Raw genomic sequence first — 21549 nt, 5'->3', positions numbered from 1 at the left:
TTTTGAAATAATGCAGAATTTATTAATAGGTAAACTGTTACAAGTTAATTACTATATTATAGTAATTACAGCACATTTCCTGTTTTGTTCAAAGATTTGTTATGGTATTCTAATTTTGCGACACTGTTTCTAGGAACCTGTATCATGTACTCAGTGACAGGTCTGTTCTTTTCATGCAAATGTCAATCTACTTCATTTCTTCTCTCAGTAACAATTTGGGTGAAGTCAGGTAACTTCTGTTGATTACCATGCACTTTTAAATATTAACGTGCAAGCTGGTAATATTCTGTAACACAGTTCAGTTTTGTCTGAATTTAAATTTTTAATGGCTTATATATGTGATCCACTTCTTCATTTTCACTATGCAATTCCTGAAAATGTTGGATTTCACTTCCTTCAACTTGTGAACTATATGTCCATTGATATAAAATTTTCTCTTAAAATTTAGCTAGTTAATGGAAAAAGCACCATAAATAGAAACACTTTTTTAGCTTTACAGCTTGAAATCATTCTAAAAAAGCAATTATAACAGGCCTTGATTTTTGAACTTCCTCAAGACATTTATTTTTTATTAGTTCATTAATTATAATTCCTTGTTTTTGAAGTAAATTGCACAATGCTATTGGGAAAATTCCTACTGTAAGTAATAGTTTTTCTCTGGCTGAAATTACCAAGAACATTTTCAGGCTTAAGTCTTTTCGCTTGGCATTTCGATATGTTACAAAGTTGAGCACACAAGAAATTTTTTTTAAAATGCTTCTTCCGATGATTTATCCAAATTTCAGAATTTACGTTTCTAGATAGCAGAAAGATTGCAAGGTTCTAACATTAATTAGCCAGTTAGTATGATTTCGATCTCTACCATAACTTCTTCTTTCCGCTTTCCTCATCAGTATGCAAATTAGCTTTCAGAATATATAAACTGAGGGTTCTCAATCTTAAGACAGAGAGTATCTGGCACTCGCACCACACTGTTAAGAATTTTGCCAGCTCTATCTAAAAGTGATTATTCTGGCTTTTGCATTTCCTCACAGGTGATACTTTAAACTTATGTTGCAGGTAAAATTAACTCACCCAGCTTTTGCTTATTTGACTTGGACTACTTTATCAACACTTAAATTTATTACTATCATTGCTTAATTTAACTTAGCCATAAGTAGTGGTTTTTGTTTGTAGCACAAGTCGTGCTTTTTATGTTAAAAATTCAAATTAAATAAAAAAAGTTATTTAAAACTTCTCAAAATATTTTAGATGCAGTGATAACTTGCTAGCATTTTCTAGTCAGATTTGCAGGACTTAAACTTTAGCTTCCAGATCAATAGTGACCTTTAAAAAATTACCCCTTAGTTGATCTGTATTTTCAAGATTACAAGCACGACCAATGCTTTCCTTTCTTTATCTTCAGTCTACAGTTACCGTTTGCTAGCTATTCACAGATTCCTAATATGTATGGTACTGCCCAGAATCACTTCATGAACTTTGTTTATAACTTCAAGTGAACATAATGTGTCTATTCCAAAAGGAAGATTTTGAATATGCAAACCTTAAAAGATGGGATTCAGAAGTTGTATTTCTACCTCCTATTATAGCTGGTGTTTGAGAAAGAACCCTCACTTATTTACAGTGCTCTCTACAGGATTATTTTTGTTAAGCTTAAGATAAAGAAATTCTGTTCCTCTGAAGTTCACTTCAGACAAAGAACTCTGAAAGCACTCTCTTACAGGAGGCAAGCAAAATTTCATTCAAACCCATTTTATTGAAGCACTACATATCTGAATAATAAAGCCGTGGTCCACAGTATGTTAAATGAACAAATTACAAAAAACAAGTACAAGTGCAATATTCTGGCATTGATGAATCAGTCTTTTTTCAATCTGAATTTAATAAGAGAAGTGTTTAATAAATGGCAGTTTTCCTGTTCATTAGAGTAGGTATTTGTTTTAGTTCCTGGAAATTTGAACATAATAAGCAGCTGAGTTTATTAATCAGTGAGTTTAATAAGTGACAGGTACTGTACAGTCAAACTACTATTTAACAAAGTTTTCTGTGGAATTCTGCCCAGGTATGAATTTCCTTGTACATAAAACTCCAAATAGCAGAGTACAACCTCTATTTAACAAATATTTTGAATGAATGGATTTTTCTTCCTACTTAAAATTATTAATCTATTTGCTGTGACATATATATGTATAAAGCTATCCTAAAGAAAGCAGATGGCTTATTATTTGGTTTCACATTCCATTCTACATGAGGAATGAAGATCCTCAAATGAGTTGGTGTATTTAATTTGGTGTATTTAATTATGGCAAAGCACACGAGGGCTATCTGCCTAAAGGGAGGGATGCCTTTCGTGGAGGACTTTCTAAGGGAAACTGGCTCGTATACACGTTACACGTGAGGAAAACCACGAAAACGCCCATGCAGCCAGCCCGTTCGCGGGATTCGAACCTCAGACCGAACTACCAGTGTTCAGCGCCTTTACCGCTCGGCCGCTGGTGGGCCGATCCTCAAATGAGAAAGCATTTACCTATTGCATTGTTCAAAATTGTCAAACCAATCTTATTTAGCAAAACAGTTTAAAATTAAGCAACAGCTTCAATTTTTTTTTTTTTCCAGTGTTTTATACTGCAGATCCTTTTTAATGTTAGTTGTGTACTGAATGATAAAAATGTCGAAATGAACATGTCTAACACTTAAAAAATAGTAATTCTCGATGAAATGGACAAAAGTATAAAATATATATATATATAATTAAATAATATACTAATTTATGTTAAAAATAAAAATCTGAAAGTTTTCAGATTTTAAATTATGCCCAAAGGGGCATTTTTTTAACATTTTGTCTATTACTTTTATTTATTAAATATCACGTTCTTCACACTTAAACCATAAAATTCAGTTCAAGAGCAATATTGTAAAATAGTTTAAATTGAGCCTATCTTTAGGATTTCCGATACAGAGTCTTGCACACTGGAGATAAGAATGTTTTTTCTGTACAACGTAGCCATTGCTCGCTTTGAAATCCTTGAGTTTGTTAATGAAAAATTTGTTGAAGATTTACAAAATATGAAATTGATAATAAAACAAATTCCAAATTTGGGCTTCCATATGCCCATATTCGCAGTAGGATTAAGTCATTCAAAATTCGATGGCTGTATGTACCGTTGTTTTATCACAATGCAAGAAATATACGTACATTTATGCAGATTTTTCCTTATTTAATTTCTTCAAATAAAATGCAGGACTCTAACACTTGATGGCAACAGTTTAAAAAGTGAAACGGACATTTATAGTGAACACCAATGCAAAATCACAAAACAAAAACAATAGTCCTTCAGGGATAAAGCCCCTTTGAACAAAACAAAAAAACTGCCATAAAATCCAGTATTTTGCAAAATAGGTTATTGATAATTCTTAAAAATCGGGACAAAATTTTGTCAAGCTTTGATTCCACCGATCCAAGTAGTAAATGCAACAAAATGTGTGTTTATAAATACGCTAATAAAGCAAAGTTAAAATGGCTGCATTAAATGGTTAAAATGACAGAAAGAAAGAGAAATGTACTGGTATCAGGGCCACTGATAGTGGAAAAAGCTTAAGGTTTTTTGATCCCTGCAACTCACTGCAAAAGAAAATCAACAGGCTAATATAGGGCTGCAACTGAAAAATCAAGGACAAATAAATAATGATGAACAATTATATAATCATTTATTCATAGGTAATGATGTTGAGACTTCAGGAATTTCTAGTAAAGAGGACATACAGGACAGAAAAAATAGCAGCCTGAAAGCAACTAATGATGATGAACATGATCAAAATGTTAATGAAAATGAATGTATAAAGGATATGTTAAATGTGTTTGATAATTTACAATGCAGTTTTCAGTTTGAAGACAGTGTATCAGAAGATGTTTTCTGTACATTACAAAACATGAAGTGAAATGCTACTCCTGACAATTAAAACACACTAAATTAATTGATTATTTTTCGAAATAAATTTATCATAAATCCCATTTTGCAAAATTTTGAAAACGGGTTCTTTGGAGTGATGAATCAAGGTTCACCCTTTACCGTTCGAATGGCAGGGTCAGGGTCTGGGTCTGGCGTCTACCTGGAGAACGTCTCCTGCCAGAATGCATTGTGCCAACAGTCAAGTTCGGCGGAGGTGGAATTATGGTCTGGGGGTGTTTCTCCTGGTATGGGCTGGGACCCTTGGTCCCCATTCATGGTAAGCTCAACTCCGATGCCTACTGCAGTATTCTGGATGACAATGTGCTTCCTACATTGTGGCAGTTTTACGGGTTGGACCCCTGTTACTTTCAGGACGACAATGCCAGTTGTCATGTTTCGACGTTAACCAAGACTTGGTATGGTGCCAATGGAGTTCATCGAATGGACTGGCCTGCCCAGTGTCCAGACTTGAATCCTATCGAGAACCTCTGGGACGAGTTGCATCGCCGAATTCGGGGGTGCACTACCCGTGCAAAATCGGTGAAGGAACTTCTATGTCTTCTCCAAGCCGAGTGGAAGAAAATACCACTAGCTGTCATACAAAGACTTGTGGAAAGTATGCCCCGGAGCGTCCATGCTGTAATTACCTCTCATGGAGGCTCTACCAACTATTGATTTTAAATAAAGTTAGTTTTTCTTTTCTATCACAGGTGTCCAAATACTTATTGGTAGTCAGTGTATATATGTGTGGTGTAAGTACTTTGAGGTATATTTTTATAGACTGCTATTATTTTCAATAATTATTTATTAACATGATTATTTGTTTCTGAAAATACATATGTATACTATGAAACAGTGTATTTACATTTATTAATTTACAACTTTATACAAAAAATGATAATGAATATATAACAACTCTAACATTTTACAAAAGTTTTTGGACAGAAATATTATATTAAAGGCCAAAACAAATCAATCTAGAGTTCAATATGTAAAATAATACACAAAATTAAAAGAGAGACATTTAACTGCATTTACGAAAAATTAATGCAGTACTTTCAAATTTTTTTCACAGGAGGTTTTAGCCACTTGATTTTTCTCAGATATCTAACAATAAATGGTACACAAGATAAAGTTATACCAATTCGGACAGGTGCAAATACCTTATGAACACCATATGCTATAACAAAAGTACTTCCTTCGACAGCAACTTTGCTTGATATTACAGATTCTGAAAATCCAAGAAAAGTGAAAATTTTGACAGGATCAACACCACTGAAAGATAAAAATAAAATTAATTACAATTACTTATTATTAGCATAATCTTCTAAACAATGAATGTGTGTATGTATGAGAATAATACAGATACGTACATGCATGCATATTTTATGTTCTTTGGAGATGATATATATATAAAAAAACTTTTCTAATAATGAATTATACATATACACACACATACATTCATGCACCCAAATATATCTATCTACCTAACAATATAGATAGAGACGGATAGATAAATTGCATATGTATGAAATTTAAACAAAAGTTATACAGAAAATTGCTACTGATAAAATTAGTTTGAATTATGATAAAAGAAATATCTCATTCATTATACTCAAAACTTATATATGTATATGTGAAAGTAAAAATTCATTGTTTTTATTTAGATGCTCAAACTATTATCCTCTCAACTGTTAAACTGTCACCAACCAGCATGATTTAGCATTGATTAAAGATAAATGTGCTGTCACAACACACTTATAGTATTTGCACTTTCATTTGATGCAAACCTCGATTGATTTTCCATATGCCACCTTTTTTTTTTTATGAACAATATATATTAACTGTTATTGCTGTATTTCCCCTTGCATTTTTTTTTTGGGGGGGAAGAGCTCGACTGCTATAGAATCCTGTGACCAAACTCCAATTCATTTACAGCTGGTTGAAAGAATTAACAGCCATTTGAAAAGGGGGAAAAAAAGCTGGATGTTGTGGGGAAAAAAAACCACAGTTAAAACACCACCTGCAGTAAGCTTGTACTCATAGCACTATAAACAAAGCTTTTGGTAAAAATTGGATGAAAGGCTTTTCTAGGAAGTACAAAAAGAAAGCAGGTCGAATATTTCCACAACAGTGGCTTAGATTGTGTAGAAAGACTAAAGTTTTAGAGTAAAGTTGCAGAGAGAAGTGCAGCACAGAATCCTGCATGAACGACCGGCACGAGTTTGGTAAGATCTTCCGCAACTTTCGTAGTTGATCATGAAGCAGTTTTTGGTTGATCCTAGTCATCAGGAGGCAATTTCAACATGCAAACACAACTTAACTTAGTCAAGGGCTTGTAAAAAAAGATGGTTTGGCTCTTTTAATATCATAATTCACACTGAATATTTGCCTACTGCACCAGCCATTAAGAGAAAGGAAGAGCAATGTCTTATGTCTCCTGTCATTTGCTCGTTGGCACAACCTGTTATATTCCTTGGTGTAATAATACTTAAGTTGGCATTAGTATGTTCCTTTAGTATTTATTATTCATCAGAATGGTAATTAAATTAAAATTTTCTACTTATATACTCCTTTTGCACTGTAGTACCCATAAAACTGAGTAGTAAACAAAAAAATCAAAGACCTTTTTCTTTTCAGGAAGAATGAGAACTTGATTACTTTTCTACAATGATGAACGATAAATACTGTTGCTTAATATACAATGCCCCCATAGCCTTTACTAAAAATGATAATTTGGAGAGGCATTTATTAACTTTACGTAACAACTACCAGATTACCCATAAATTAGTGCCTTGAGAAATAGTAAAAAAAGAGATCTTAAGCCTTAATTAAGACCTCAACAAAATGCTTTTAAATCTCATATTGAATTAAGTGCAGTGACTGCAGCATCATGCAAAGTAAGGCATATGTTATCAAAAAGAATTTAAATCATTTTCTGATAGGGAGTTTAGGAAAAAAAAACCTTGAAAATGTCAGTTTTTTAGTGATTTTAAGAAAAAAAAATTAAATTATTGTAGCAAATACAGATCCATATTTTTCTTTAAATACTACAATGGATTGAGAAAATTAGTGAAAATATAAGAGAACAGGTATATAATGACATTAATTTATATTCTACCTTTCCCCTTCAGTTTGAGAAACCAACAAATATCAGTGAGGCAACACAATTGCTTTTTTTTTTTTTTTTTTTTTTTTTTTGTATGATTTTTAAGGATTATATCAAGCAAAATTATGATGAATTCACAAGTTCTTTTTAGATATCACTGCTCAGTTCGAGGAAGTTCTCTCAGAGTTTCCTGAGAGAACTTCCTCGAACCATTTACAGCTTGATGAAGGACAGCCAGAATTACTAACACATACCGAAGTAAGGTGGCTTAATAGCAGGCAATTTCTGCAATGATTTTATGACTTACTAACCTAGATAAAACTTTTCCATGAAAAGGAAGATCAAGAATGTACAAATTTAAATCATGAAACTCAATGACTTAGCATTTCTGATAAATGTAAAATACATTGCTGCAAATACTTCTGAGACTGAAGGGAATTAGGGATAAAAAATGAAATCATAACTCTCTGATCTAACCATACAAGCAGACAACTTGAGGAAGATTTCTGGAAATATGTCAGTTGAGAAAAGCATCCAGACATCATCAAATATAGTGAATATATCCATTCTTGTTTTGAATCTACACAGTTACATGAATCAGCTTTTCCATATTTAAATTTAACTAAGACTAAACATCATTTCCTACTCCCACAATGAAGGCTCATTATCATTATCTTTGTCTGGATACATAGTACCAAATTATAAAGGTACGATGACACATTAATGATAAAGTAAAATACAATATGTATTTCCCCTAAGACTATTTTTCAGTTAATAAAATATCATGTTGGGTTGATCTTTATATTATGGTAACTTAACGTTTTTTTGGCAACCAACTCTCCTACAGCAACCCTCTATTTTTTTTTTTCCCGCCGCCATTTTGTCTTCACGAAGTAAAGACATGTTTCTTTTCTTTTTATCTACTGAACACTTCTTCCAACAATCTACTAGCCGAATTACACTTATGCTAGAAATTTTATCTAAAAACTGCTTAATCATGACAAATAAGCCCCGTTCACAAGAGCAGATTCGAGCGGTGGTGAAAACCGGTTCTTCCAACTTGTCCCATTCACATGGCGAAAAAGCATTAACTGCTTCTCCGAAGGAAGGTAGAATACTCCTACCTCTATGGAGCAAGGCAAATGGGGATATTTCCCATGCTGCATTGCGCGAATCCGCGGTTAATTTGTAAACAACATGGCTGACGTTCAGTTGACTGCTCGGTGGACTGTCAGCGAAACAATCGCTTTAATTGAAATCTGGGGGTGCGATAGCATCCAGAAAAAAATGGATGGAACAGTACGCGATACTGAAATTTATAGACAAATACAGAAAGAATTATCTGATGCTGGCTATTCCAGAAATACGGTTCAGATTAAAACAAAAGTAAAAGCGCTGAGACGAGAATATCGACTGCAGCGAGATAAATTAAGACTGTCTGGAGCTGGTGGAAAAATTACTTTTCGATTTTATCATGAAATGGATAAAGTTCTAGGTTCCAGAGATGCCTCGAATCCCGGCCTGATAACGGAAACTGAGATTCTTGGATTGGAAGAGTCAGGTAAGAAAACTCATTTTATTAATACAGTTTGTTTTTAAAAATGTGCTAGAAATCGTTATATTGCTTTTAAATATATGTTTTAGAAAAGTGCTCGGACTCACCCCTTCTCCAAAAACAAAGGCAAAAATTTAAATTTACCAAACTTGAAATATCAACATGATTTTCAAACAGATGTTTGCCTACTTTTTCCTTATACTGCACATTTTTCTGAGATAAGAAGTACCGAGTTTAAGCATAAATATTGTCTCTTTTGAATGTAAGAATCATGGTATAAAATTCTTGGAACATTTATTCCATCACAAAAAACAAAATCCATTTCATTTGTTTGACTTTTTAAAAATATATTTAATCATCTTGGTCATGGTATTTTGTAGTGCTAATTAATTTGTCTTCATTTTTTGATTATTTTTAGCCTATTTTTTTTCTTCATGGATTTTGCATTTCCAATTTCATTTGTTGATTTAAAGATATATTTGGCTTGCAAATTTTATATTTCATTTCTTGCTACATACTTTCAGTGATTTCAATGTTTTCAATATTTAAAGAAAATTAAACATGCTGTAACATATTCCATACTAGCCTTTAAAAAATGTTTAATTATTTTGCACACTAAATTTTTCTGCCAGTGATAATCAAATTCAATTTGAAAGCTCAATTATTTTCTCATCATAATTTTTCTTTAGTAGCTCAGTACATTTCAGCCACATGGTGAATTTGATTGCTTCTTTCCATGATATCATTCAAATCCATAATTTTAATTTCTTTGGCAAAGTGAAATAGTTTCTAAAAAATTGCTCAAATTTCACTTCTGGAAGGGTTTTTTTATAAGCAAATTTATCATTGAGAAATTCGCATACTAACTTAACTAATGCTGAAAACATTATCACTTATTTTATATCAGATGGTAGGCTTATAGGCTTAGGTCTTGCTAAACTATATCCTGTAAGGACTTCAGGATTTGAATATATTTTATGACCATTAACCTTAATTTGAAATAACTTTTATCATTCCCTGTCACTGAAATGTATATTTCTAAGCTGTAACTATATCCCCATTATAAAAGTATTGTCTGGACTGCTTTGTTATGTAAAATGAGATTGTAATTAACAATCCCTGTTAAGTGGAGTATGGCTATATGTTTTGAAATAGTGGCCGATCACTTTTGTGAAATATATGATTATTTATTTCTGATATTTATAAACTGAATTAGAGATGAAATTTAGTAAAGAAGAATGCCATATAATCAGATCAGACCTTCAGTGGTAATGATACAAAATATTCCTCATTCAAAATGAATATCAAATATTTTTCATTTAATAGCAAAAATTAGCTATTTTGTAGAAATTCCTATACAGTGTTTTATAAAACACCTTTTTTAAAGGAATTATATATAATGTATATGACTCTGCTGTAATGAATTTAATGCTTTCAGATTTCAATTGCAATGTATTATATAAGATGAAGAGAAGTTTAATTTTATTCATGGTTCTTCTTTCCCTTTTATAGTTCCATCTGAAATGTTGAATACTTCCGAAGAAAGTTTTGTGGTAGCTTTTGATGCACATGAAAAGTAAGTTAAATGCATAAATATCTTAAATTCTGTAATATTATATAAAACAGTTTTTGATCACAGTCAACAGACATAATTAGTTTAATGAAAAGCTCTTTTACAAACTTATTAATTATATTGCATAAAACATATTATTGTTTAATATTAAGATCAATTTAATCAATACATATGCTTCTGTTATTATTAGTGTAAGCAATTACAAAATTTAAAACATAATTTGGCTGAAATTCAGCTGTACCTCTACAGTATAAAAATAATTTATAAAGGTACTTTTCCGTTTCGCCGGCGCAAATCTCGCCAAGCAGACTTTATTGGCTACAACATACAGTATACACATAAAAAATATTTAAAAAATTTTAGAATGAATTATTTTCACACTTTAAGGAAAATTGATGAATTTAACCCTTAATTTTGCCTTTTCTATATTTTCGCCCTCGGTTGAGCGGTGTGATTGTATCCTAATTCATTTAATTACCGCGTATGGTCTTAGGGCATAAAATTTAACTATCTTGTAAAATTCTGTGTAATTGTATGCCAGTATTGAACGAAACAATCAATTTGATAAGAAAAGGCTGCGACATGTTTTGAAAATGAAGCCTAAAAGGTTACCAGCGAAGATATTTCGTTTGGCATCAGTTGTACCCTTATTGGCGACTTTATCGTTTGCGCCGGCAAAACGGAAAAGTACCTTCTTTTTATATTCCTGATCTGTAATCATGCTATATTAAATTATTATCAGAAGACATAAACAACATATTGTTCATAATGTTTCTCTCAAAATATGCATGTTATTTTAAGTGATATTTCAAAATATGTATGCAGAATTTTAAACCATTTTATATTTTAAATTTCAGTATGGATCATCAAGGAACTGAAATGTATGAACAGTCACAAGAGTGTTCGCCAATTCCTCCAACTCCTAGTTCACATTTTTGTAAGTTATATTTCATTATTTACAAAAATAGCTAAAGCACTAAAGAACCAGTGCAGACATCACTACCCCTGTTGAGTGAAGGTTCTCTTCAAATGTTTATAGCAAAATTTAATTAATTGCATTTCAATTACTCATTATTATGTTTGTTTATGGTGATGAGGCAGGTAATATTAAAAAGTATGATGCTGCACAATATTTAATTCTTCATGAATTATATTATTTCTTAGATATCATGGCATGCTTGCAATCTTTTTAAGAACATATAGTTTACAAGGCCTTTCAATTAGTTCTAGACAAATATGCTAAGACAGGGTAGATATATTATAACATGTGACATAGAATAGATTATAAATGAGTAATTTTGGCCCACCAGCGGCCGAGCGGTAAAGTCGCTGAACACTGGTAGTTCGGTCTGAGGTTCGAATCCCGCGAACGGGCTGGCTGCATGGGCGTTTTCGTGGTTTTCCCCATGTGTAACGTGTATACGAGCCAGTTTCCCTTAGAAAGTCCTCCACGAAGGCACCCCTCCCCTTAGGCAGATAGCCCTCGAGGCTTTGCCATAATCACACACACACACATAAATGAGTAATTTGTTATCAAGAGATACAATACAGATATTTTGAAAAATTGAAGAGTTAAGCATTACACATTCAGAGCTTAGTTATAATAGATGTAATATATAGTTGCAATATGCATACTAATAATTTATAATCGATTTGCAGTAGGTTATTTTTCTTGAAGCGATAGCACCCATTTTGAATTTAAAATTTCAGAAAAATGCCCAACCTTAAAATAACCGAGTAATGAAAAGCAGAGCAATACCATATAAAATTAGTGAATTTTGAGATAGATATTTATGGAATCTCTTGAATTGCATAACTTTTTCTATGCAACTAGTATCGATTTCCAGTTGAATTTTGTTAAAATTGAATTTGGTTTGTAGAATGTTTGAATATTGTAATTTTTATGGCAATGTGTATTATAAACAGTTTACTGTCTTGTTTCCACATTTGGCGAAATAAAATGTATGAAAAAAATATAAAAGGAAAATTTAAGTGTTTTACATAACATTTTCATATATTCATAAAATCAATGACTGATGAAGCTAGTCGTTGGTTTTATGAATATATGAATTCCTCTAATTTGTTTAGAAGCAGTTAAATAGTAGTAGACGCTAAATTTTAAATTAAATACCTAATGCTTTGCGAATGGCAATGCACTGGTATGCAAAAGATAAAAATATTTTATATCTGGTTAGTACCAATACATTTATTTTAAATCACCAAGTTTACATTTGAGACCACCAAGATTACATCTGAGAAATAACTATCTTATTCAGCCAACCTGTAGCCCAGAGATTTTGAATTGCTCACTTTGTTAATCAAAAATTCCTTAAATTCACACAAAGCATGAAATAAATAAAAGGCATATCCAAAATCTGGGCTTTGAGGTACACGTGTTCTAGTCTAGTGGCACCACAATTTTTTTCTCAAATGCTAGAAAACAATTTCATTATTTATTAAAAGATATTATTACTTTTCTTTATATTTTATTATTTTTTCCTATTCATTCAGGTAATGCACTTTAGGGGAAAAAGGAATAAATTTCTGAATAATCTTTGCTTTGTATATTAGTATTTTTCAATGAAATGTATTTAAATATTTAATAATTTTTATATCTTTCTGTTACTTGACAGCTTCATTGAATGGGCAACGTTCTTCCCGGCGACGGAAGAAAAATCTGAAGGATGTGATAGAAAAAACCATTGAAACAACTGTAGATAAATTTCTGCAATTTGAAAGGGAAATGGAAGAGAAGATTTCTGAAGAAAATAGAGTCTTCAGAGAAAAATTGTTAGATATATTAGAAAAAATAGCGAATAAATAAATAATTTTTAACTTTGAATTATTATTTCTTGCTAAAATTCAGTTACTGTTCTATAAAGTTTGAAATCTTAAATTTTGACCATTGAACTTCAAGTTTTTATTTTATGAATCACTTTATGCAAATATATGTGCATATTTTAGATTTTTTTACAGAGTTATTTAAGTATTATGGTACGTGTTACGTACAATAAATGTAGTAGTCATAAATTAAATATTTTTATAAATAACAAAGTAAGGTGTTATGCCACAATTTATGTATGTTGTATAGGTGATAATTTTTTAATTCGAACATATATTTGCTGAACACAGTTTTCGTTTAATAGACGCCTAAACACTTTTGTAAAAATTTAAAACTTCTAATGCAAATTATACCAGGAATTCATTTAATTTATTAACCAAAATCAATAATTTGGTATATAAGAAAAATATGTACATTTAAAATTACAAGTTTTCACAAATTCTGCATTAGGAAATCTCGAACATCTGCTCCAGATACAAGACTGTCTAGATTTCCAGTGAGGTTTTCTCCAGAAATCGACAGATTATCTTCTTCTAAAGATACATCTGAATTTTCGTCATCCAGTATCAGCCAGTCATCGAGGAATTCATCATCTAGTGTAATACATATGTTATGCATAAGACAGCATGCCAACACTTGTGATTTTACATTTTCAACATTACTGTCATTTTCTTTCAGAAGGCATCTCCATCTTCCCTTTAGCTGACCGAAAGCATGTTCTACATTAATGCAGGAAGTACTCAATTTCTTATTAAAAAGAGCTCTTTCGGCATTTAAATGACCTCTATGAGGCTTTATAAGCCAATTTAGTAATGGGTATGCCTGATCACCCACAAGAAATGGCTTTACATTGCCATTATGGTTTCTTAGCCTTATATTTGTAGGTGAAAAGAGTTTATTGCTTTGACCTGCTCTAAACAAATTGGAATTTCTTAATACTCGAGCATCATGGACCGAACCAGGCCATCCAACATTCAAATTTATAAAACGCAGTCTATCATCGACAACTGCTTGCAAAATTATGCTGAAGAACTGCTTTCGGCAAAAATAATCTTTCCCACACTTGTTTGGAGCTTTAATCGGGATGTAAGATCCATCTACAGCTCCACAGCAACCAGGTAATCCACCATTATCATAAAATCCCTGGGCTATCATTTGTAGGTCATCATTTTGTGGGAAAGTAATTTTGAATTCTTTGCTCAGTGCACTGCAGACTTCAGCAACAATAGTGCAAGCAGTAGAGCGAGCCACTCCAAATAAATTTGAAATGGTTCTTAGCTCTCCACAGGAACCTAACTTCGAAAGAGCTATTGCCACTCTTCTTTCTACAGATATAGGTTTTCTCACTACATGCTTTTTGACTAGTTGAGATCGCAACTTGCTGCAGATGTAGTTGAAAGTAGTCCTATAAGATAAGAAATGAAACAAAACAGTTACTTTTATAAAAAATTCCTAAAACATATGAATAAAATAAAGCATACATTTTCACTTAAAAATTTGATTAGGGGATAACAGTTTAATGTACATCTGACTTTTTTGATTGCAAATTATGGCTGTTTTATTTTGGTTTTGCAAATTAAAACCAGAACTGTCTTGCTATTTTTGAACTCTTTCATGTCTATTAGTTGAGGGTGAAAAGCATTCTTAGCATCTCATTAAAAAGTATATAAAGTCTCTATTTCATATATTGATGAACCCAGTGCAATAGCAATTTGTTAAATCTAATGTTTTAGACAGAAAGATACATCTTTTTTAATTTAGGAACTCGAAAAATTTAATGAAGAAAAATCAAGGGTTAAATTTCATCAGTTCTAATTAGAATGCACTAGCGAAGTAAAGCACTACGGTTTTACATAATTTCTGAGTAAGCTATTCGTACGAATTGAAATAATTCTTGCATTTAAACTTTTATTCCAAATTAAGATTTAACTTGAAATTAATGTAGATAATTACTGAGAGAATTAGATTTTTGTAGCGTAGTTTACGTGAGATGAAATCACTTGGGGTGATACGAACCGGCGAATCAGGATGTTGAACCATGATAGCATAGTAAATTCTTAAATTAATGTCTTTTATTGTCTTTATTTAATATCTTAATTAATGTCTTTGTTGTTTTTATTTATTGGCTTTTTACAAAATTATAAACCATATTAGAATGTTTATGCCTTCAAAATAAAAAATTCTTAGAACTAATATTTGTTAACATTTTCTATGTGTATTCTCTATGTTGTCGCCAACAAAGTCTGCTTGGCGAGATTTGCGCCGGCGAAACGGAAAAGTACCGTCTAATTCTTTCTCTAATTTGATATAGTTGTATCCTAAACTAATATGGATATAACTAGTTATCATTAACTGTTCTGGTATAAAGTTATGATATTCAGCTGATTCTCGCTTTCGCATTGAAAAAGACTGAACTGGCTGACTTGATAAAATGCACTTCCTTTTTAAATTATTATTGAAACAATTTCAAATAAATAAGAAATTAGTTGCCAAAAATTTTGCACTAACTTAATATGTATCATACGTAATGATTTTAACTTAATTTGAAATTCTTGTTGAACATTCGCAATATCAAAATAATTTATGTTTGCTGGAGGACAATAACTGTAGTAAGAAATAAATCAAATATAACTGATTAACTATGAAAAGTTTCTTATGTTCAAAGGAGAAACAAAATGATACAGCTATAAAAAATTATTTACTTTTGTTAAATATTATAAATTTCAGGAACAGAAATGTTTCTGAAATTAAAAATAATAATAATAATAATAATAATAATAATAAAATTGAAAAAGTTTAGAAATTATCTTAAAAAAACATTCATGAATATATAAATCTCTTACTTAACTCTGTTTATTAATGGCAACTATTTTTTTTTTTTTTTTTCATTTTGCATCCCAGTGTACAGATTTCATGTATATACATTACAATTACAATGAAATAATATACATTTGTGCAGTTTGTGTGCCTGATCTCAATGCACAGTTTCAACAAATAAGTATTCTCATATCCAAATAAGAATAGTCTCAAAGATCTCCTACCCCTCTTCCCTTATCCTTAATCCTCTTCAATGAATTTTCAGCGTGTCAATATTTTAAAGTATCCTACATGCATACTACACAGTTAACAGCACCCATACCAACCCGAGCCCAATGATATAACAGCCAGCATCCCTAAACACTTCTGTAATTATAATAGATCATTATTTAAAAAGAATGGCAGCCACTACATATGAATTAGGTTGCAATGAAGAAAACTTGGTTAATAGGAATTATTGAAATAATAATATGAAAAGTTAGTATATTTGATGAAGATGAGTGATCAATGAAACATTTTCAGAACTAAAATGAAGCAATTGCAGAAAATGTTCTTCACTGTTGAAGAGTTGAAAATGCAAATGATGTATTTGGATCAAAATTTCAAATGTATTCAAAGCCCAGATCTTATTGACAATGACTTGCAAAAGCATGAAGAGAAAATTAGCAAAAGAATGTTCAAATAATTCTACATAACTTTTGGTTAAATAAAGTAAAAAATTAATTCTTCTAATACATGAGAAAATATATAATTTTGAGCTTTTCATTTAACTTTCTTTAATTAAAGAAAATATATGAAGATTTGGTGATACATAACTAGCGGAATAACGGTACTTTTTTTATTTGATTAACATTAACATTAAGCATTTTCCAGGAATCAAAGAACATTGTTAAGTGAGAGATTTCTGTACATAAAAGCAATATATATTAAAAAACTTTGAAATAACTTACCGAGTAATACGAAAATTTTCCTTGAAGTCCTTATCATCCCATGATGAGAGAACTACATTTTCCCAGAACACCGAAGATCGCACTTTGGACCATAAACGTCGCTCTGGGTATGCCAATTCTAGTGACGTTAACGTTGCATTTATGAAGGAACACATAATTTTCCTTCGTCGAAGCCGCCGTCTTTTGGGTAGCGATCTGCCCTCTAAACAGCGCATATTCAGCTGTAGGTGCAAAAATAATTGCAGAAAAAGCGAAAGTCTTTCTTGAGCCATGCCGAAAACTCCGAAAACGTTCTACAGCGATAATTAACAATGTCGAAAAAGATGTAAACAAACACTACAAAATCCGCCAATCAGATTCAAGTTTGTGACATCACTGCTCGCAGTGGCTTATGGGTTAAGGGATGGAAGACGATGTGCGTCTGAACGGGTCCTGAAGGCGAAACTGCTTGGTAACCCCACTTCTCCCTGATATGAACGATGGCTGCGCGAAAGAGCGTTGCATGTGAACGGGGCTTTAGATTGTTATTACAAAACTGAAGTTCATACATAAGTTGATTGAATTTAATTTAATTCATTCAGTTCCCATTTGCTCATAGGTCCTTAATCTGTTTCATTAATTGTTCTTAAAAGTACGTATTTTCCGTATGCAGAAATGTATACGAGACCTGAATTAAGACTTTCCGGTTGAGGGTCGATGAGAAAAAGATTTTGTATTACACCCAAAGGGGCGTTTTTTTTTAGAGTTATGTGTGTCATGTTCTTCGCACTTAAACCGTAAAATTTGATTCAACGGCAATGTCACAAAATAATTTAAAAAGAGCATATCTTTGGAATTTCCGATACACAATCTCGCGCTGTAACTTTTTTTTTCTTACAGTGTTGCCATTGCTCGCTTTGAAATCGTTGAGTTTGTTAATCAAGAATTCGTTAAATTTTATAAAATATGAAATAGACAATAAAAAAAAATGTTCACTTTCAAATTGGGGCTTTTAGGTGCCCATATTCAGGTAGAGGACTACGGTATTCAAAATTCGATGTCTCTAGGTACCGTTGTTTTTTCACAATGCGGGAAGCATTAATCTCGTATAAATGTATAAAATAAAATATACACTAATGTTGCCAAAGCGGTAATGAAGAATCTTCTTCATTATTTAATTTCTTAAAATATAAGGCAGGGCTCTAACATTTGGTGGCACAAATCTGAAAAGTGAAACGCCGTTTTGCAGTGGACGACGCAAATTCTCAAAACGAAATTAACAGCCCTTTTGGGCAAATTACCCCTTTGGCATACATTAGTGTATATATTATTTTATACATTTATACACTAATGTATGAAAAAAGACGTACATTAGTGTATAAATAATTCTTACAACTCACAGCTTCGGATTTTAACATTGGAGAAAAATTACTAGAACCTTCACGCCGTGTACACGCCGACTTATTTTTACTTAAAAAAAATCCCAGAATTGCACAAAAATGGCATTGCGCACACTCTTCACTATATCCATGTACACTGCTTTTTTCTCATAAATTAGAAAAATTTCACGAAAATACATGACAATTTTCTCAATCTTTAAACCCGGTAAAAAGAACATATATGAAATGACCTGATCATGAAAAAGTATTTACCCTTTCCAAATATGAACATTTCCACATATAAAATAAATAAAATATCCCCAAACTTTTACCTCTAAATCATCTATTACATTATACACGTCACCAACGAATTCATACCGCAAGCATTACAAATACTTAGTATCAAATATTTAAATTATTTCCATGCACGTTTACTTCAACTTAAACGTATACCAAATTCCTACAAACATAAAATTCACAAAATAACTATCATTTAATTAAAATATCACTAAACCATATACACGCCGACTTATTTTTACTTAAAAAAACATCCCAGAATTGCACAAAAATGGCATTGCGCACACTCTTCACTATATCCATGTACACTGCTTTTTTTCTCATAAATTAGAAAAATTTCACGAAAATACATGACAATTTTCTCAATCTTTAAACCCGGTAAAAAGAACATATATGAAATGACCTGATCATGAAAAAGTATTTACCCTTTCCAAATATGAACATTTCCACATATAAAATAAATAAAATATCCCAAAACTTTTACCTCTAAATCATCTATTACATTATACACGTCACCAACGAATTCATACCGCAAGCATTACAAATACTTAGTATCAAATATTTAAATTATTTCCATGCACGTTTACTTCAACTTAAACGTATACCAAATTCCTACAAACATAAAATTCACAAAATAACTATCATTTAATTGAAATATCACTAAACCATATACACGCCGACTTATTTTTACTTAAAAAAACATCCCAGAATTGCACAAAAATGGCATTGCGCACACTCTTCACTATATCCACGTACACTGCTTTTTTCTCATAAATTAGAAAAATTTCACGAAAATACATGACAATTTTCCGGTAAAAAGAACATATATGAAATGACCTGATCGTGAAAAAGTATTTACCCTTTCCAAATATGAACATTTCCACATATAAAATAAATAAAATATCCAAAAACTTTTACCTCTAAATCATCTATTACATTATACACGTCACCAACGAATTCATACCGCAAGCATTACAACAAATACTTAGTATCAAATATTTAAATTATTTCCATGCACGTTTACTTCAACTTAAACGTATACCAAATTCCTACAAACATAAAATTCACAAAATAACTATCATTTAATTAAAATATCACTAAACCATATACACGCCGACTTATTTTTACTTAAAAAAACATCCCAGAATTGCACAAAAATGGCATTGCGCACAGTCTTCACTATATCCATGTACACTGCTTTTTTCTCATAAATTAGAAAAATTTCACAAAAATACATGACAATTTTCTCAATCTTTAAACCCGGTAAAAAGAACATATATGAAATTACCTGATCGCGAAAAAGTAATGAACATTTTCACAAATAAAATAAATAAAATATCCAAAAACTTTTACCTCTAAATCATCTATTACATTATACACGTCACCAACGAATTCATACCACAACCATTACAAATACTTAGTGTCAGATATTTAAATTATTTCCATGCACGTTTACTTCAACTAAAACCAAATTCCTACAAACATAAAATTCACAAAATAACTATCATTTAATTAAAATATAATTAAATTCAAAAACACTACTTAAAATATAAATGAGCACATACATTAAATTAATACATACATAAAAACCCATTTCGAATTCACTTTAGTTACGGCCATGGGATCCAAAAATTCACGAACATTGTTTCACACAACACAGAATAAAGCCAAATACAAAATTTCCAGATTTTTTCCCGATTTCCCCCCTTTTCCGATTAGAGAACCGTAATTCGTCCATTAATATCACATGACATATCCCATGATCTCTCATTTCCCTCATACAAAATAATGCGTAATCGGAACTGAGTACTGCTCACATTATTACGAAAGTGCCAGGTAGTAACCTTTATCGCCTCCAAAATGTCGCCAAACTACCAGTTACCATATTGTAAAGATCAACCTCATGTTGTTTTAATACACCCTTCCCTATTGCCACTCATTACACAAGATACAAGTTTGAATGTGTTAAATTTAAGATTTTAGTAGATAGTTTGTAAAACATGTTTAAGAAAAAGAGTTGATCATTAGGATATAGATGTTAGCCATCCCTGTACATTTTTTTCACAGAAGTAAAAGATATCTGAAGAAAATATCCAAAGGCATCTTTGCATCCAAAGAATATGCTGTTTACTGTGAAGTGATTTACACTGCTGGTATTCCTCACTATATTTATTACTCCTTCCACAAGGCGAAATGTAAAAATATGTGACAGATTATACCTTAAGCAACTAACACTGGTGAACAGACACATAGCTTTAAGATAATGCCCAACTACATACCGCAATATCAACCATACAGCGAATCAACAATTTGAAATGCAAAACTCGGTCTCATCCTGCATACTCCTGATGTTTCCTGAACAGATTAATATTTTTCTTTTCACATTTGAGATTCTTTTGTCCAAAAAATACTTTGCCAATGACACACAATTTATCGGGCTTCTTACACAAAGCAATAATATACAGATGTGGTATATGTGATCTTACCATGCACTGCAAAGCATTGTATTGTAACTGCATACTGCAGGAAATTATATTGATTAAATAAATATTCTTCTTTTTATTCTCTTATTTTTCAATTATACCAACCCGATATCTATAAAAGTACTTAAGATTACTTACTTAAAATGTCAAATGCTGAGAAATATCCTTAACATTAAAAGTTTTAAGATTTTTAAAGTTCTGAAGAACAGTTGAATAGGCACTTTTTATATAACTTTTTTAATATACATGTTTACAACTTAACATTACAAATTAATATTTTGCTGATATGTATGCTCATACTGCCAAACATGCCTGCATATACACAAACCTGAGACTTAAATTTTCAGTTGCTACTGCTCTACTGCTGAGCTATAAAAAGAAAACTAAACAGGCAAATCATTAGCACCCTTCTAATATACAAGAACTGAACAAACCATGGATTAATATTGGAGGAGTTAAAGCAAAATCAATCAGTGTAATATTCATAAATTTGATATTTTAAATTTTCCTTTGCTTCAAGCATGAAATAATTTTATTAATTTAACAGTCAACAGACACCAAATACAGAAGTTCGTGTGAAATCTAACTAGACACGAGAAGGGAAATCTTAACAAT

At 31.4% G+C, this 21549-nt stretch overlaps 2 protein-coding genes across 2 annotated transcripts in view; one reads left to right on the top strand and one right to left on the bottom strand.

Annotated features, from left to right (window-relative positions):
• Nucleotides 1–4737: 4737 nt before the first annotated feature.
• The window catches only part of LOC118187153 (mitochondrial inner membrane scaffold 2-like), a 44279-nt gene continuing 27467 nt past the window's right edge, over nt 4738–21549 (bottom strand). Inside the window, exon 3 of the mRNA XM_035357360.2 lies at nt 4738–5225. Coding sequence (XP_035213251.1) covers nt 5009–5225 — 217 coding nt within the window. The 3' untranslated portion in view covers nt 4738–5008. The remainder of the gene's footprint in view (nt 5226–21549) is intronic.
• Nucleotides 7828–13011, top strand: LOC146994903 (uncharacterized). Its single transcript, XM_085824630.1, has 4 exons — nt 7828–8620; nt 10127–10190; nt 11045–11124; nt 12821–13011. The coding sequence occupies exons 1-4, from the start codon at nt 8257–8259 to the stop codon at nt 13009–13011; spliced, it is 699 nt and encodes a 232-aa protein (XP_085680756.1). The 5' UTR covers nt 7828–8256.

The sequence above is a fragment of the Stegodyphus dumicola genome, chromosome 10 (assembly GCF_044657685.1).
Source record: "Stegodyphus dumicola isolate Sdum_Otavi_A_Nest chromosome 10, ASM4465768v1".
Lineage (NCBI taxonomy): Eukaryota > Metazoa > Arthropoda > Arachnida > Araneae > Eresidae > Stegodyphus > Stegodyphus dumicola.
The sequence above is the reverse complement of the archived record's forward strand: the minus strand, read 5'-3'. Positions and strand labels throughout refer to the sequence as shown.

Excerpts from the sequence above, each read along its gene's own strand:
- LOC146994903 (XM_085824630.1), top strand. The coding sequence starts at position 8,257 with ATGGCTGACGTTCAGTTGACTGCTCGGTGGACTGTCAGCGAAACAATC. Across the intron at positions 8,621-10,126 it reads TCTTGGATTGGAAGAGTCAG|TTCCATCTGAAATGTTGAAT; the intron begins GTAAGAAAACTC and ends TCCCTTTTATAG. Across the intron at positions 10,191-11,044 it reads GCTTTTGATGCACATGAAAA|TATGGATCATCAAGGAACTG; the intron begins GTAAGTTAAATG and ends TTTAAATTTCAG.